The sequence below is a fragment of the Homarus americanus genome, unplaced genomic scaffold (assembly GCF_018991925.1).
Source record: "Homarus americanus isolate GMGI-L3 unplaced genomic scaffold, GMGI_Hamer_2.0 scaffold24260, whole genome shotgun sequence".
In the NCBI taxonomy this organism is placed as follows: Eukaryota; Metazoa; Arthropoda; class Malacostraca; order Decapoda; family Nephropidae; genus Homarus; species Homarus americanus.
The window spans coordinates 1,712,869-1,731,740 of record NW_024721079.1 but is presented as its reverse complement, the minus strand read 5'-3'; the positions used below and the strand labels follow the sequence as shown (position 1 = coordinate 1,731,740).

General features: G+C 35.4%; 1 protein-coding gene across 10 annotated transcripts in view; it reads right to left on the bottom strand.

The window, feature by feature from the left end:
* Positions 1-383: 383 nt before the first annotated feature.
* Positions 384-18,872, bottom strand: part of LOC121861421 (calmodulin-binding transcription activator 2-like) — a 74,238-nt gene continuing 55,749 nt past the window's right edge. For 6 of the 10 annotated variants that reach the window (XM_042359132.1, XM_042359133.1, XM_042359129.1 and 3 more), the window contains 8 exons: positions 15,972-16,102; positions 14,131-14,279; positions 13,522-13,703; positions 12,652-12,797; positions 10,714-10,880; positions 10,216-10,290; positions 3,457-3,674; positions 385-1,819 (listed from right to left, as the gene is read on the bottom strand). In XM_042359132.1, coding sequence (XP_042215066.1) covers positions 1,635-1,819; positions 3,457-3,674; positions 10,216-10,290; positions 10,714-10,880; positions 12,652-12,797; positions 13,522-13,703; positions 14,131-14,279; positions 15,972-16,102 — 1,253 coding nt within the window. In that variant the 3' untranslated portion in view covers positions 385-1,634. Of the gene's footprint in view, positions 1,820-3,456; positions 3,682-4,606; positions 4,638-10,215; positions 10,291-10,713; positions 10,881-12,651; positions 12,798-13,521; positions 13,704-14,130; positions 14,280-15,971; positions 16,103-18,872 lie in introns of all 10 variants that reach the window. The other 4 variants (XM_042359134.1, XM_042359131.1, XM_042359130.1 and 1 more) reach the window with 3 other exon arrangements.

Below are 18,872 nucleotides of genomic sequence, written 5' to 3'. Positions count from 1 at the left end.
ATTGCGAATCTTGAATACAGGGATACTAATAATTTTTATGAATAAGTGAATTTGCAATACAGGGGGATAAGTGTACACTAAATATTCCAAGATTATTTAATTTAAGTCTTTTTTCCTTGTTATTTTTAAATAAATACCGAGAGTATAGCTGTTTCGAGTCATATAAAAATCTAAATTATCAAATGCCGAGTTATCCAGGGTTTACTGTATGTATATACAGTATGTATGTATGTATGTATGTATGTACAGTATGTAATATATATATATATATATATATATATATATATATATATATATATATATATATATATATATATATATATATATATATATATATATATATATATATATATATATATATATATATATATATATATATATATATATATATATATATACTGTAGTATATAGTATAAGCTTTACCTGTTTCAACTGTATCAATTGCTCACTGAAAGCACATTAGCTCAAGCTATCTTTCTCTAAGTATATAAGAAATTCATATGTCAAAATATAAGGGAAAAACCTTCCATCTATTCTGATGACACTGAATATCAAGTATATCAATTTTAAAAATAGTTTGCTTCTGACAATGTAATTATTTATAAATATTTTGTTAAATACATGTTTTCAAACAAATATTAAGGCCAAAGGAATATTATGGAAGAACTTATCTCCAATAACATTATGCAGTATTATTGCCATATAAGCCTTCCAGTTTTATGCACTATTCTGGCTACAGTGATGCATGGAATAATTTGTACAATGCTTTAAAACAGTGAAGATAAAAAAAAACTGACTACATTCTTTCAAAAAGCAATTCCCCATCAGATATATGCTGCTACTATCCACAGAGAGCAATATTCAGCTGGATAAAGTTGTTCATGCACCTCTAGAGGCTCTTTCTTATTTATCACTCACATAACCATGTGCAAATGGAACTTTATTCACTCAATATCCAATGGTTAGTGTTAAGAACTATTACTCTTAACTTAAATATCACACTTTAAAGTCTCCCCCAATCCAGCTCTGGCCTACAAATAGTTTAACAAAGGAACTTTTATACCAGCAGGTTTACTGGATAATTTTTTCATAACGAAGTACATGAAGAATCAAATCAGCAACTTTACTAAAATGGCTACTTCATGTATGCCAATTAATATGAATACTTTTCAAATGAGGTAGTCATTCATAAATCAATAATACAAATCATCCATTGTGAGACAATAAACTTAGGCATTCTTATTATGTATAATACATCTTATTTTAATCTTTGGGGATGTAAGCAACAATATGTGTTCAGCTAAACCTCTTTTTAAGCAAAATCATAACAGGCAGTGATGGTAGCTTGGAATCAGCAGGTTATGAATGCTGATGAATTTAGACTGGTTGATTTGCAGCATAATACATATTCTCTATAACCATTCACATAAAAAAATCCTTACACATGCACTAAAATTACTGTAGCTTTGCTATCAGAAAGGCAAATCACAATATGCAAATGAAATGTTTTGACTTGTTAAGGTCACTAGAGCTGGAGCACACACACACAGTGGCAGAGTTTACTGTCCCTTATTCCTGCATCGCTAATATCCACAGTCCGTGCAGTTACAAAGTGCCAGGTGGAGGTTCACGTATCAGAGAGCTCTGGGCAGCTCTGTCCACTGTATTGATGCACCACTTTGAACACTCATCAGTCTCGTCAGGTCCTGTCCGCAAGAAATGCTTGAGCATCGGCGTTTGAGATTCAACTTGCCTTTTTCCACGGATACTTGGCAATTTTCCCATCCGATGGCTTCAATGACAGTCCTGATGGTCATTTCTATAAAAGAACATTATTGTTTTTATATACAAGAAAAGCGTATTTGTAATTAGCACATACAAATATAATTACTATAGTTTGAAAAACTTGCCATGAAAAATTTCAATAACCCAAATTAGTGATTGTGTGTGTTTGTGTCTATTCATTATCTACAGTGACATTTTTGAAGATGAACAGCTGAAATTTGGTATGGAGATATGTATAAACCCTAGAAGTGTTCTGAAGGTAGAATTTGGGGATAATTTTTTGAGGGGGATGTGTGTGCACGACCTCAGTTCTTAACATAGAGAAATGATTTTTGGTAAGGTTGTTTTTTGCTTGTGCACTTAATTTTAACCAAAGTCAATGAAATGGAGAAGGTGTGGCTGATAGTAAGGCCCTGATGTCAATGCGGACTTCAGCGCCCAACACCTCGCCCTGCAGCTTGCCACGTACATGATGGAATTTACCGTGTAAATAATAATTATTTTTGTTGACAGGTGCCGCGTAAATGGCCTTCCGCGTGAAAAATATCCGCATAAAACCAGACTAGAGTATACAGTCATCCCTTGGTTATAGCGCACTTGGTTATCGCAATTTTCGTTATAACGACTCCATCAAAATCTGCACACCTGCTGTTATAGCGCATTTTTCAAGCCGAGAATTTTGTTGTCACGCAGTTGCATCCATGTGTTTTTACCCATTTGATTCACCTACATCTATTGAGGATAAAATCTTTCACCTACAAATTGACAATAACACATTTGCTGTAATCAGACATATCTAAGTTGCCTCAACAATTGCAACCCCAGTTGGAATTTCAAATTCTGTGTCATGACTAAGGAATAACGAAGTCTCAGGTGCACTCTAAGATTGAGAGAAACGGAGGACTCAGGCGTCCTGAAGCAATGGGAAAACGGACTCCTCAGACGGGGGACTCAAATAAAGAAAGCATAGCTCCATGTTTTGTGGACTACAGTATTGAGCGTACCATTTTCATCACTTTGTAATAAACCTAGCCATGCCTATGTGTTTTTCTGATACTTACCATAACATTATCTATATACTTAGTGGGTCTAAATCAGTGGTGTCAAACTCAATACCTTTCGAGGCCCAATTCTTATTTGCAGGATTGAAGTTTAAAGCTTCACACATTGCCTTACCTGGCTTACCAGGAATACCTCATTTGGGTTTATCTGATCTTAAGTATGTAAAATTCATTTTACTAAATAAACATGATTATATCTATTTCTTTCATAATTTCACGGGATGATAAATTTTACCGTCATCCCGCGGGCCACACCTGACCATCCCAAGGGCCACATTTGGCCCACGGGCCATGAGTTTGACACCCCTGTCTTACACCTTACAAAATTTTTGGCCAAAATATACTTTTTTCTCAGAATTGAAATTTAAGGGGTTTAAATAATTAAGTACTGTACTTTCAGAATAACACACAATCCCTAAATCACACCTTGGAAACCCATAGTTGATAAGTAATTAGCATTGAAAAATGACAGTAAAATGTTTCAAGGGTCATTACGCGGACCTCCACGGGTTCAAATGACCACGCAAATGAAGACTATACTGTATATATTTTAATGATAAATAAAGTAATGTATTTTATACAAAATAAAAGTAAATTTTTTGCTACTCACTGGTCAGGTGCATGGGCTGTGCTCGAGAGCAAAGGGTCTGTGTCGCGGTGGGAGTGCTCCGATGAGGGGCCCGCCCGTGCTGGAGGGAGCTGATGGAGAAGGGGAGGGAGGGGTTGCTGAACTGCTGCTGCCCCCACTGCTGGTCCCTGGCACCCCTGGCCCGCCGCCTGACACCCCTGGCCCACTTTCTCTCTTTCTGCTGCCTGCGCTCGCTCTCTCTGTAATCTGGAGTGCCAAGAACCACATAATGCATAAGAACTCTAACTACAGTTCATTACCATCTTCACTTCTTTGGAAAGGAAGCTACAAATATTTAACAATACATTTAACACCAACAGCTGATTTTAATAGGATCTACACTAATTGTAAGAAGGTAAACAAGGCTACACCAATGTAATCATTAGCACCTAGTCAATATACTCTGGATTAAAAACAGGCAAATGAGTCTTGCAGTGCAACACATGAAGTAGGTGCTATTACTTCTAAGCATAATGTCTGACACATAACTGTATCTCAATATTACATTTATGGATCAAACTTTACACAAATTTATACCACAGTTATTGAGAGAAAGAAAAAATAGCTAACATTATATGTAGAATACTCGCTCAAAATATAAAATTGAATGTGAAAAAAAATTGGTTTCAAAACTAATAAAAATACTGTTGAAAAAAATCTAAATAATAAATTATAGAGGGACAGTAGAGTTTTACTGACACTACATGCCCCACAAACTGGACGACCACTCCTACAGTGCTTTTTTTTTTAATATTTATATCTACAATATACTATTGACTGTGATCATTATTTTTTTAAGATACTGAAGTATTTGGGAGGTTATATGGCTCTCTAGTTTATAACTAATATTTAATATCCAAAACACACCATGAACTATTTAGAAAAAAAAATAATATGGCTCTTCCAACTTTACTGCTAAACTACAACTAATATAGTACTACTATCCCTTAAAAGAATCAAATTAAGGCCACAAACTATGCATAAATAAATAAAAGTAAATGACAGTAAAGGATCAACAATTTGTTAGGAGTGGTGTCTTAGGAACACAACACAACACAACATCAACACAGCAAACACAGAAAACTTGAAACAATACTTCCTGTCACCTTAAGCCTGATTCAGACTAACTCACCGTTTTATCCGTTAGTAACTCCCATATGCTGCTACGAAAAAGAGACGAGAACAAGTAAATATAGATTGGACAGCGATTGTTGCACTACACCAGTACAACAACCACGGGACGACAGCAATTTACTTTACTACTAATCATGCATAATCTAGTCCAGGTTTACTGCTCTCAACCGAGAATTATGAATTTTAAAATATGATGTAAAATTTTAGGCAAACTTAGGTCTCATATTTTTTAATAAGCTTTGGAACAGCACACCAAGTTAACCTGGATAATGCTGTATTCAATCTGAACCCAGCAGTAAATCTGACTTAAGAAAGCAAAACAGAAGTCTTGTGCGAGGCAATTTCCTGTAAACCAACCACCATTCGTACAACCAATAAATTCTCTTCATATGATCAAATTGATCCCAGAAATTTACCTGAACTCTTATCCTTAAGCTAAAATTCCATAAAGCAAGAAAATAAATGCCGGGCTTTCCTGCGAGGAAGCAAGATATTTCTTTTTTTTTGTAAGACCACAAATAATTAGAAGGCTGTGTTATATGGGGTCCCATACCCAGTAAACCTGACAAAGCACTGATAGGTAATTATTTAAAGTCAGACTAAGTTAGCTGTGAAATTTGACATGCATGTGTATCAGTTTGAAACATTCATATCTGTCACCTACAATATCTGTCCAGTATATGATACAGCAGGCAAAAATATCTTATACAATAAATAACTGTTAAATAATTTACTAGGTAACTACCATACAGTACTATGAAACTGATGTAAATATTGAGAATAGAATTTACAATACAGTAGTCTCACAGTATCTGATGGTACATTATTGTATATATACTGTATAGATAATGAGAAGTTGTATGAAATTATGTTTAACTTAAAAACGTACAATACTGGAATTTATACTCAATATCTTTGTTCTAAATGAAATGAGTACATAATGTTATATAAATCACTATAATGTACAGTACATAAAAAGTTACCTAGAGCAATGAAAACTGCAAGAAAAACTTTACCAAGTTATTTGCTTTATATGAGTACTATTAAATTCAAGATAAAGTATCATCTTGAATTTCCTTTTTTAACATAAAGCATTTAAAACAAATTTTATCACAAGACAATTTCATTCATATGTGAAATAATAAAACTACTCCAATGTAAATGAGTAAATATATTTGCATAAGAACAAATTAAATAGTTGTGGAAATTTTACTAAACCCTTAAAAACAGGCATGGACAACCCGCAGCCTGTCGAGTGATTGAGAAATTATATTTAATGTGGCCCGCGGTTCAAGTAGATGCAGCCAGTTTATGGTGATTAAAGCAAAATTTATTAAAACAATAATCTTCACACACAATTCGTTACTGTTCCATCACCTAAGAGTATGCAACTACGAAAATGTAACAGTGAAATAAGTATAAATAGTCAACAATATAAACATTTTAACTTGTGTGATCTTACGGGCCAAGTTCAGCCCAGTCTGTTTGATGGATTAGCTGCTATGTGGCAGAGGGTCACTTGGGAATTTACTAAGGTTGGGCAAGTCCAAGTGGGGTCACAGGCAGTCATCACACAAGGTTCAACTCATTAACTACTCCCAAAATAAAATAAAACCACCAATATCGCACCTCGGAAACCCATAGTTGGTGAGTAATTAACACTGAAATAATGTATTTAAAATCTTCCAAGCATCATTATGACCACTAATTACCCTGCAATCGACACATGGACCATGGATTCGAAATCATTATGCTCAGAAGTACCTATACTATACTGATATATTCAACAAATTCTAATTTTTGGCTGAAAATGCCAAAATATTAAGCCATATGTCTTAGTAATTTTTTTACTGAAATATACAATTAATCATAATGCGGCCCAAGACTGAGGAATGGTTGCCCATGCCTGCTTAAAAACATTGAAAGTCCAAGTTTAATTTTCTCTTGTGAAATTTTTATAAATAGGATTTGTACCTATGCATCTGAACTACCGTACATCAGTCTAAACCAAACAAATAAAGTGCCCCTCATTCATATTGAGGTTTGTGTTACAAGAAAAAAAATGTAATTCATTTCAGTATAATAAGACAGATTTCCACACTAAAAAAGGGATTCAGTTCCAAGCCATGGCCAAACTCCACCTTTTGACGATGAGACTGTACAGTACAGTATTAAGTTTTCAATGAGTCTGTAACATATTAAGTTTTCATGCATATTCTATATTTTTTGAGTGAATCATCTTTGCAATTTGTAACTTCACTCCAAGTTGGGATTCATATCACTTCCTTCCTGTATGACATGGTCAATAAGAATGTAGTAATGAGCCAGCTTCTTCACTGTCAGCTGGTTCTGTCATACAGTACTGTACTGTACCTTCTTTCTTCTCTTTGGCCTCCTCTTCCTCTAGCTGTGTTACCTTGAATGATTTCTCTGGAGTCAATTCCTTTGTATGAGACACGGGCAGCTCTATCATATCAGCTTCTTTCAAATCAACAAACCTCACAATTTGGCCAAGGTTGATCATTCAAGTCATTTCTAATGACAGCTCCACAAAGCCTTCATTGTAGTGCATATTATCTTACCACAAGGCCTTCAAACTCCATGGTGCAGATTGTGAGTTTATTCCTTGCACTCTGACAATTGCAATGGCATAGAGAATGTTGTATTGGTGTTCCACATTCCCAAACAAATGGCATGTCTGGCCTATATTTAGCTACAGGCAACAGAGATAACATCCACCTCAAATAATACATGTCAAATGTTCCTATAACTTCATGACTTACGTTTATCCTCTTTACCACTGATCGGCTCATTAGCCGCTTGGGTGATTGGTCATGTCTCTGTTATGCACTCTTGGCAAGTACTGGGCATGCACCGGCTCCTGAATGTATCTGAACCTGCAATAGTGCTTGTCAAGTCTGGTCTTGAAAGAGCTCTCACTCGGTGCTGTCACAACACTCTCTGGCAGATTGTTAGAAGAGTTCACAACTCTCACTCCGAAAAAGTTACCTCTTCACAGTTTTCTGGACTTACGGTTTCTTCAACCTTGAGTTAAGGAAGTTAAGAAATTGATGTTGGGTGGAATAAGCATGACTCAAATCTTTGGGTGCAAGTCATGTGGGTGCAAAGAGCAGCCTAGAGCATTATCATGAAGAGGAAGGTCACAGAAACATCGTAACACTTCGACACAAAAACAGTTCACAACTCGGTCTTCTAAAAATACTGTAAAACATATGTCTTCACACATCAAGCTTCACATGCATTCTGGTCACGCACTTATGGTTCACGAGATGTTTTCTCATGATGCATTACATGTGAGGTGATCCACAGCTGTGTTTGTGCAAACTTCAGGTAATGTAAATAAAATTTGAGAGGTTAAAATTACATTTTGTGAGAATTTGCTTCTTATGAAGTGAGAGATACATTATAGAAAACCCTCAACAATCGCGAAATTTAACTTTCACGGATTTGATTATTCACGGGTACAGCCATTGTATACCTGCTCATCATTCACAGGCATGAAATTTGGTTATTCACGGTTTGTGGTCACATTTTCCCATAAATCTGTGGGACACTTATATATACAGGAGGTCCCTGACTTACAAACATCCAACTTATGAACGCCAGCCGATACGAACGGGGTTAAACTTGAAATTTACAGTATTTTATTACCTGAGGACTAATTTTTTACTTTCATTCACTGTATTTTGTCATTCTATTTTCTCTTTTGTCTTAAATTAAGTGATTTTAGATGTATATAAGGACATAGGCTATGATATAGTGTGATTTTAAACATTGTTTTGTAAGTACAGTATGTATATAGCATGTGTTCTGACTTATGTACAATTCTGACTTACGAAGGTCCTCAGGAACAGAACCTGTTCGTAACCCGGGGACCCCGTGTGTGTGTGATATATATATACTGTATATATATATATATATATATATATATATATATATATATATATATATATATATATATATATATATATATATATATATATATATATATATATATATATATATATATATATATATATATATATATATATATATATATATATATATATATATATATATATATATATATACACAGGATACATGTTAGGATACAGGTCCTTGGAGCTGTATAGTGTGTAGGGGTAGCCCAGATTTAGAGAGAAACAAGATTTACTTGTGTGCCCCATTGCTCCTACTGTTAAAACCTAACTTATGGTTGTCAAGGCCCTCCCCTGAACAGGGATCTTCCCCATTCAACCCAACAGAACAAAAAGTATGCAGAGAACCCTCAAAAGTGGATCCTAAATACCAGTATGCTTCCAACCTTACTCCTGAGGCTACACATTTTTCACTGCAGTGCACAAGTAGGTCCCATAAAACACAAGATACAATACATCATGTATTGCTCAAATATAAGAAGCACTAAGCTATGCATTATCGTTCATGAACACAATCCCCATTGCACTGGAGTGAATAGGCGGCTCCCAAACACTACCTCTGTTAGTGTGTGATAAAGTTGTTGACACATGTAAACACTTGAAAAATAGAAGATCAAAATCCACTCTTACCTTAAAAGCAACAATTTGAACAATATCCCCAACCAATAAAACCAAATTTGCACTAAGAGGCCAGTACTGCACTGTACTTATCTTTCTGAAAAAGTAGAGACCAGAGGTCTTTTCACTGTGCCAAATGCTGGAGAAGTGAATTAGTTGCGTGATTTTGTTTGTAGCTGGACCAGGGTTGAACGGATCTTACAAGCATTGTGTGACATTTAAGTCGCTAACTTCCAAAATTGCAATTTCCTTCTTACCCCTTTTAAGGGCTAGAGTTACTGATTATTGCCCCATTTGACAATAGTTATGATTTCATTGGGTCCTAAGTCCACAGCCTTTGGTGGGCATATTCACAAGTCGTTCTAAACAATCAGAGTACCGGTCCTCATATCTGAGGGCTGGCGACCAGTCTTCCACCCTTAACATTCTCATGCTATTTTTATCAATCCTTTAAGGTTTTGTATCTCTCTGGGTACCCAGTTTAAATTTCATTCATCCATCCAAGTCTTTGCCTTCCCCTAGTCCTCCTACCCTCAACTTTGTCCATTAATATTTCTGTTATTATTCCCTCATCCCTAATTATATGACCAAAGTATGCTATAAATGATATGCTTAATTGTACACTGGATTTGGTTAAAAGACACAATGGTTTACAGGTACTGTATATAATTTAACTGTATATATGTGTACAGGTTTCTGTTTAATAAATTCTACTGTTGTGTCTAACTCAATGAAACATTAAAATGCACTGTTTGTGTAAAACCTGGAACTATATATTAAATAAGCTTGATAACAGATAAATATAAATATACTATGGTAAATTCTACGCTTAAAATCTTGACATCAAGCAGGATCCTGAGGACTCAACCTCCATAATCGTGTTAATAAGGATTTAATCGAGAAGAGAATATGACACAGCAAACACTTGAATCCCAACTAAAACATCTATAGAATGGACACAAGCATCAAAAGTGATGATCCTAAGAAACAAGGCAGGCAAAATAACACACTCATACATTAATATGTTTAGAATACCTTACCCTACACTTACTTTTGTTTGGTCTGGCGCATAAACTGCTGGATCTTACGAGCAGCTTGGTGCTGCCGGCGCTGGGAGTATGTCCGCCTGCAAATACATTATTAATTTTTCTTTTTAGACGGAAAATTTCATATGAAAGTATTTTCCAACCTACAAGAAAAATACATATGATATGGTAGAATAAATGACAAAGAAATTTAAAAGAGCATGAAGTAGAGTTGATTATCAGAAAACATTCATCCCCTTTGGTTTATTGATGAGAAGAATGTGACACTAGTACTGTACCACCTAACAAGGTCATTCAAATCTCTTAGCTGCTTGGAATCAACATGAAGGTTTTGACCCTTGAGCTTAAAATAACCAATGAATCAAATTGGGTAAATTTTTGGGCCTTGATTCAACATGGTACAAAAAGTATTGTCCAAAATGTCAAGGTGCTCTAGCAGTATGGATCTTACAGCTTACTACATAATGACAATAACATAGCATTATAAAAAAAAGAATACTTACTTTAATGTTGGAATGGGGGTAGTTTCCCTTGATCCCCTTAATGAGAAATTAACATTGGGGTGTGCACCTCCTTCTAGGCTCTTCTTAAAGCGCTTGTGTTCACAGTAAGATCGAAACTGATTCTGAATTAATGTTGCAGCTCGACTCATTTGCCTGAAGTACACATACTGAAATTTAAGAGTAAAATTATTGAAAAATTTTGCGGATTATATCTTTATTCAATAGTTTATTCAAACCTTTTGAAATCAGTCATCTGCATGGTGGCATATAAAAGTCAGTGTTGACTGCTGTGGTACTGTACTGTCATTTTTGCATTTCCACACCATCGGTTAATTAACAATATTCTTTGCAGGCATTCCACTGTGGTTTCTATTTGTGCTTTTAATTTCTTTCACTCATAATTCAATTTTTTACTTCAGATACAATTTATCATATCCACGTCATTTTCCAAGAAAGAAACTTAAAATTACCCTAGCAAATAATTGTCCACTAAAACAGGAAAATGCCAAACACTGCAGAATAAGACTAATGTAATTTCAAAGCTCATTAATTAACACTAATTACTCTTATTTTAAAAATCTGAATCCAGATCCTTAACCAGCACGCAAAAGAGTACAGATGCCGTAGCTACTTCACTCCTGAGCAGTTGCTTCAAGTATATAAGGGATTCATTCGTCCTAACTTGGAGTACTGCTCTCATATTTGGGGTAGCTCTTCGTCTGTCCAACTGTTAGACAGGGTGGAATCAAAGGCATTTCATCTTATTAACTCTCCTCCTTTAGTTAATAAACTTTCTTCCCTTTCTCTTCGCCGCAATGTTGCTTCACTCGCTCCCTTTTACAGGTACTTTAATAAATCAAACAGAATGATATACTGTGCAGTATTTACAATTCACTGTTCATTAAATGGGTTAAATCCATTAATGTACCAAAAAATTGTTGAATTGCAATGATAGTATTGTCTATGTGAAATCACAATGCTGCCTGCAAGCTGCTCCAGTCAGTAAACATACTACAGCAAATCCAGATGGTTTGCTCATTACAGTGAAGGTATCGTACAGTAAGTTCTCGCAGAACGTCGGGGTTCCGTTCCTAAAAATGAGAAGTTATACGAAATGTCAAGGTGATCAATTTTCCACATAAGAAATAGATAAAATACGGGAGTTACGTTCCTGAGCCTCCCTTTGCCCCACGAAATACATTACATATACAGAAAGTCATTGCCATTTCTATAGAAAATTGTGCATACATATAAAACTACTAAGTTTATATTGGTACTCACCAATGGGCGGAGGTGGTCGAGCGAGTGTGTGGTGGGTAGTGAAGCAGAGGAGACGGATGGCGGGAGGGGGGGAGGAGGAGGGCAGGAGAGGAGGAGGAGGGTGGGAGCAGAGGAGGGCGGGAAAGGAGGGGGGTGGGAGCAAAGGAGGGCGGGAAAGGAGGAGGGTGGGGAGTCACTGAGACTCTGCGACGAGCCAAGAGAGCATAGCGCAGCCAGATGAGAGAGGGTGGTTTCTACGTAGAAAGTAGTCCCTGACGATGCAAAACGACGTAGTAACGGATCACCAGGACGTTAAACGATTTTTTGGTCTCTAAAGTTTAGCGACGTAGTACCGAAACAACGTTAAGCGGGACAACGTTAAGCGCGAACTTACTGTACATGATAATGACCAAATTTTTATTTTGAAATTTTCAATAGTAATATTGTGAAAAGTATGCATAATCTCCACTCTAAAAGCAAGTGAGACTTCATTGTACCTATCATTCATTCAAGGGCATTTAAGTCCACATGATGTCAAGATACAGTATGGCAAGGCATAATTAATCTCAACTTAACATAGCATAACAATAGCCACATCCAAAGATAACTTTATATATTTGATAGCAGAGCCTACGTAATCTGAATTAATCCTGCAAAATTATATTACAATTAATTTACCTGTTTGTAACGCCTATAATAGTTTTGAATGACGATAGCAGCTTGCCTCTCCTTATCTTGTTCTTGGAGTCGCTTACGTCCTTTGTAGAGCCTGTATGCTTTCTGAATTGTTTTGGCAGCCTCATACAGTTCCCGTTGCTCACGATCTGTAACACACAAAGTCAGGTGAATATGACAAAATAATGATTAGTAGAACTGCCGATCACATCATCATTACATACAGTATGCTAATATTCTTAACAGCATTTCCCTCAGATTATGGTGTAACAGTTCCAGAGCATTATTTTACTGGTGACAGCTGACTGGTGGAGAGAAGATTAGGCCACGGATGTTTGGGCCATAGGCCATGACCCCTGGATGTTTGGGCCATGGTAGTTAGTTATTATGTATTTGGGGTTGTGTGTGCATGTAACTGAGTAAAATAAAATGAAGAAAGTTAAGTTTATCTAACCGAAATTACAGGCTGAAAAAGTCGTTTGTTTCTAAAAAGCAGTTTTTGTGATATAGTCCAAAATGAGACGTCTGTTTTATGTCTAGGTATGTAAATGCACAATGGTTGGAGTTTATGGTTCTGGGTCCAAGCAAAAGTAATGTATGTACCTAATATTGTGGATTCATGATACCAAGATCCAATGCATCCAAGTACAGTAATAAGTTACTCTTTAGTTGGCAAAATTTACAAGTTAACCAAACAGTTGGTTCCAAAAGAGTGTGAATTACAGGTACTACTGTATATATAGGTTACATAACATATTTTACACAACCTAAGAAGACAGCAGTCTACTCGTATGATCCATTAAAACTTTATTTGTTTTTAAATATACATACAATATAAAAATAATTGAAGTAGTACAAGCTATAACAGTTTACCTGATAAAGTGAGATTAGAGAAATCTCTAGAAAAGTCCCGGGTGGAGGCATGGAAAAATTCTGAAAAGTCTGCTGTAGTGGGTGGTGGTGAAGGACTCTCCAGAGTGAAGGAGGCAGGTGATGGCAGGCAGCTGGAGGAGGATGGACTCATAGATGAACTGGGAGTCCCAACATCAATATACCTGATAAATAGCAATACATCATGAAGTGAAACTTATAAATGGAACGTATGGTCAAAGTTATATGGGTTCTAATACTGTATACACTTACAATAATGTCCACCTCGCTGATGTAGAGAAGATGAAATTAGTAATGATGAATTTCACAAATGCAAGTAAATAAAACATTATGGGTTAAAGACTTTAGCATCGCCTAGATTAATTCTAACTCCTCTTCATCACAAATTACCAGCTTACTTCCCAGTCAAGCTTGTCCAGTCTTTGTAGAAGAGGAAGATGAAATACCCGAAAAAATCTGCATTATTTGGTAGGATCACTCTGACAATACCCCCACTAACATGTTGTTAAAATGATATGAATGGATGACAAAGTAATTACAAATGAAAAGGGCAAAATCATGACCACACAGTGAATCTGTATTTTTCCTCACCTATAGGAAGTAATATCAGAAAATTCAAAGTTAAATTCTGGTGTTGTATCGGGTGGCTCATCCAATATTACTTCCATGTCCAAGTCAGAAGATGGTGGATCAGGAGCAACAGGGCTAGACTCTAGCTGCATAAGTTCTTCTCCATCACTCTGTAAGAAAAAAATCACAACATATGTTAGGAAAAATCCCATTGTTTTAAAAAATTCTGACATGAAAGTACAAAAAAAAAAAGAACGAACTGGTTCAAGTAATATTCCATTTGTAAATACTGTACAGGGATTCCTGTTTGATATACAGATAATTAAATCAATAATTTAATAATTAAAATACAGTATGTATAATATTTCCATCTGTCCAGTACATGATATAGTAGGTCTGGCCAGGTATGATACAGGTAGTTCTTTGTGGTAATTTCCGATTATTTGACTGGTCATTAAATTATACTGACAAATAAAATTGTACTACATTAAAATCCCCATACAGTGGTCCCTCGGTTAACGAGCACAATCCGTTCCAGCATGTTGCTCGTTAACCGAAAAACTCGTTAACCGAAACCATTGTTTCAATGGGTTTTGGGTAATTGGTTCCAGCTCACCAAAAATTGCCTAAATTCAACAAAAAAGGTAGAAAAGTACACTTACTTTGAGGTGTGTATGTAGAAGGCTCCTGGATGATGATGATGATGATGATGATGATGATGATGATGATGATGATGATGATGATGATGGGAATTAGAATGGGGTGGAGGAGAAGGGAGAAGAGAAGGCATTGGGGTGGAAGAGAAGTCACCCCATGGTGCTATTTCACCCATAAAATTTTAGTTCTCTTGGTGTAATTCAAGATTTTCTTCTTTAAATCAACACTGCACTGCATTATATATTGTCAATATGTAAAATAAATTTCAAAATGACCAATAATTTGCTTGGAAACACAGAAAAAAGCATTTAGTTGAAGAGAATCTCAAGCAATATGTTACCTCCACTGAAAAGAGAGAGAAACTAACACCTGTTTGTTTATTAACAGGCTGGATGGCACACCAGAAACTAGTTTCTTTACCTTCATTTATGTTCAATAATTGTTAAAATGACTAAAAAATTTTAATATTAAACTTTTAAAATTATTGAATAGTATAAACTTCTTGATATTTACTAAAATAGTAAGGAATTTAAGCCCTAAAACCGATTACTGTATTGGCGGACTAATACTACAGCTGGTGGACCGCCAAATGCAAGCGAAAACATGTTGAGGCCGGCTTGTAAAAAACTCGTTAATCGAGGATTGCTCGTTAACCAAAGTTAAGAATCTTATGGAAGGTAAATCGTTAACCGAAATCTCGTTAACCAAGGCGCTCGTTAACCGAGGGATCACTGTAATTTGTACCCCTCTAATTCAAAATCACTCGTAATTCATAATGTTTTGCGGTTATGAATTACCAATTTTTTAATTTTTAGTAAAACTGAAATATGCGAGACATTTTGAAATATTACAATACATATTTTTATACAGTATTACAATTTTCGTAATACGTAATTGCTAAAATCTTAGATTATGAGAAACATATATGAATATATCCCTTAAGAATTTCTATTTAATACTGATGAAACAAAACTAGATAAAAATACATAATTAAAGATGTAGCAATATTTATACAGTAGTTAAAAAACCATGATGATATTGTATGCTTTGGGTGGATGCTCAATCTTGTCTACAGGGCAGATGATGAAAAGCATTAGGTGATAAAAACTCATACAAGCTGTTGAGAAAGGTAATGCATAATTGTACAAGATATGGAAATTACAAGATGTATGTACTGTACTGGATAAATTCTTTTAAAATACTACCTTGATTCTTTCAGGAAGAGCAGCAATAATCTGTTCAGCCAAGGTAAGAACCCTGCTATCATCAGGGGTGGCCAAACCTGCCATCTCTGAACTCAGTGACTCTCGACGGCTGGCATAGCTGCTATCCACTCCTGAAGTTCCAAAGTACTTTTAATTAATAAATAATCATCAACCAGAAAACATTAAATTATTCAATATCATCATTTAATTAGAATATACAGTAGATATATTAATATAACTACTGTATATGTATACAGACTGTGTGCATTTAAAATTGTCCAGTTCAAAAACTAAGTAATTTCTGAAGATAGTATCCCAATGCCAATTATGATGTAATTCATGTGGTTTAGCCTGAGCACTGGGGGCATGTTCTGTCAAATGATGAAAGGGACACCGCATATCCCAACCCAATCAACCCAAAAGGAACAAGATGAAGAAGCAAGGGTTGGTGAGTTTTGACCAGTCATACATCCAAGTTGTATCTACGCCTGAAATCAACAGGTCATGCATGCATTGTGTGACATCTGATTAATAAGTTCCCAGACAACTTCAATTTCTTTAAAATTCTTTGTCAAGAGCTAGAGTTGCTTGTCGGGGAGAAGGCTAATATTCAGATTGTCACCCCATATGTTTTATGTTAAGAGCTTTCCTAGGTTCCTGAAACCCTGAGCCATAAAAGGAATATTATCAAGTCAATTTACAAAGGCTTAGGTTATAATTGTATAACTAAAAAAAAAATGATCATACAGGCATCAAAAAATATCTTCAACATACAATATAACTTATCGTGTACTGTATAACACAGGAGCTACTCGCTCCACCTGTGTGAGAGCCAACTCACAGTCAAAGGGGAAGGAATATGAGGCAGGTGCTAGACTTTCCTCTTGCAGCCAAATCTGAATTGGCTAAGAGATGGGTTTGTAGACAAAGTATATTTTAATTGTGTCTATTAACAATGGCAAAGGTGTGAGGGCCAAAGTAAAAAAGTTCTTCAGTACATTAATAATTTGTCTGAAAATAAAATTACCATGAAGAAATTTTACAATACTATAGACTCATGAATAACACATTAAATACAACTCATTAAGAAAATGGAAACGAGTGCTCTAATCTTTTTACTGTATCATATTTCAAGTAATCTGATAATTTGAAATACAGTACCTGTACAATTATAAACTTGGAATTCCTGTTTCCATTTTACTCATGAGTTTCACCTACAGTAAGTTACAAAATGGCAGTAAGACTTGTGAAAAATATTATAGTTTAGTTTTGCATTTTTTCAGTTTATACATTGTGAAAAAATTCGTCTTGCATTTTTTCAGTTTAAACATTAAGTCGTACACAGGCCATGCAGCATGCAAAGTTTGTGGAGGGAATTTAGAAACGTTACTACTTAATTTGATAAAACAACAGGGTATGTCAATAAAGAATACACCAATAATATACTATTGCAACTACACTATTACCCCACTTAGAGTTCAGGATGAGTTCCTGAGAAAAGAATGCAAACTGATTTTAGAGCTACAAGGGGTCATTATGCCATTATTTACAGCACAGTATATGGAGATGTGTTCTTAGCTGTTACACTTCTCTATGGGTAACACATGTATGCTTCATTTGGGAACTGATAAACACATTGTTGCAGTATCTAAACACAGGTAGGCGAGATGTAGGATATCACACAGTTCTGTTCTGGGAAAAGGTGAATCCATCACAGAAAGGAGTAGAAATGGCAGACTGTAAAGATGTGGGAGGCGGCAGCGATGATGAATGAGATGGTAATTAGAGGTGGGGAAGGTGAGAGCTTTGTTTCTATAACTAGCTACCTACACTGCTAGTGATCAGCAGACATTTACAGCCTCAAATCATGTTAAAATTAAACTGTTTTAACAATAACCAAGCTGCAAAAAACCAAAGATGTAGGTGTTTACATCACTACAGCCTGCCACCATTACACACATACACACAGACACACATGATGATGCGCTTCCGACCTCACAACTGAGTCATCATTCCTGACAACTATCACATACACTTAATCATCATGGATCATTTTAATATCATTTAATAAGACTTAGACAAATGAAAAAGTATAAAATTATGTCTAAAACCTCAACTTTGTCATAATTATCTTTTTCATTTTCCCAAGATACTTTTTAATTTAGCGTAGATAATTTAACGTACCTCAGCAGCACCACGTTATGATAAAAATGATTTAACAGTGACAGCTGAGGGGTAGATGTGTTATGAAAAGCCAGTCTATTACGATGAGGGATATAATACTGGAGGTGGAGAAGGTGATGCACTGGTTCTTAAGGCTTCTGCACTGCAAGACACAGGTGATCAGCTAACTCTATAACATCAAATCTGTCACTATCAACAGTTTTTTTTCTTTTTACCTATGATAATTAAATGTAGCACAAAAACATGAGGTTACAATAAAAATGTTTTAATAATGAAATCATACATTACGAAAATTGAGATGTGAGTATGTTTCTATAAACCACCAAGGTGCCACCTCCCACACACAAGCACAAATGCATGCTCATACCTCACAAGTTGCATAGCCAATCCAGATCACCACAGTACACATTTAAGTCACAACACTATCATTCACAGATCTTTTCCCTTCCATTTTCTATCTAAAGTGTCCAAATAACTATCCAAAAACAAATCTTATAAGGAAAAAACAATGTATAATGAGTATCTACAGTGTAAACAAACATGGTGGCATAATATGATCCATTGATATTAGCATTACCCCGTATTATATTTTTGGTATTTTATATCAACAAGAAATTATATAGTATGTACTTGCCGAATGTACCGGTAGACAAAGGGAGTGTGTGATTTTAAGCCCATTAAATAAAAGATCACTATATTTAATTTTTTAATTCTGCT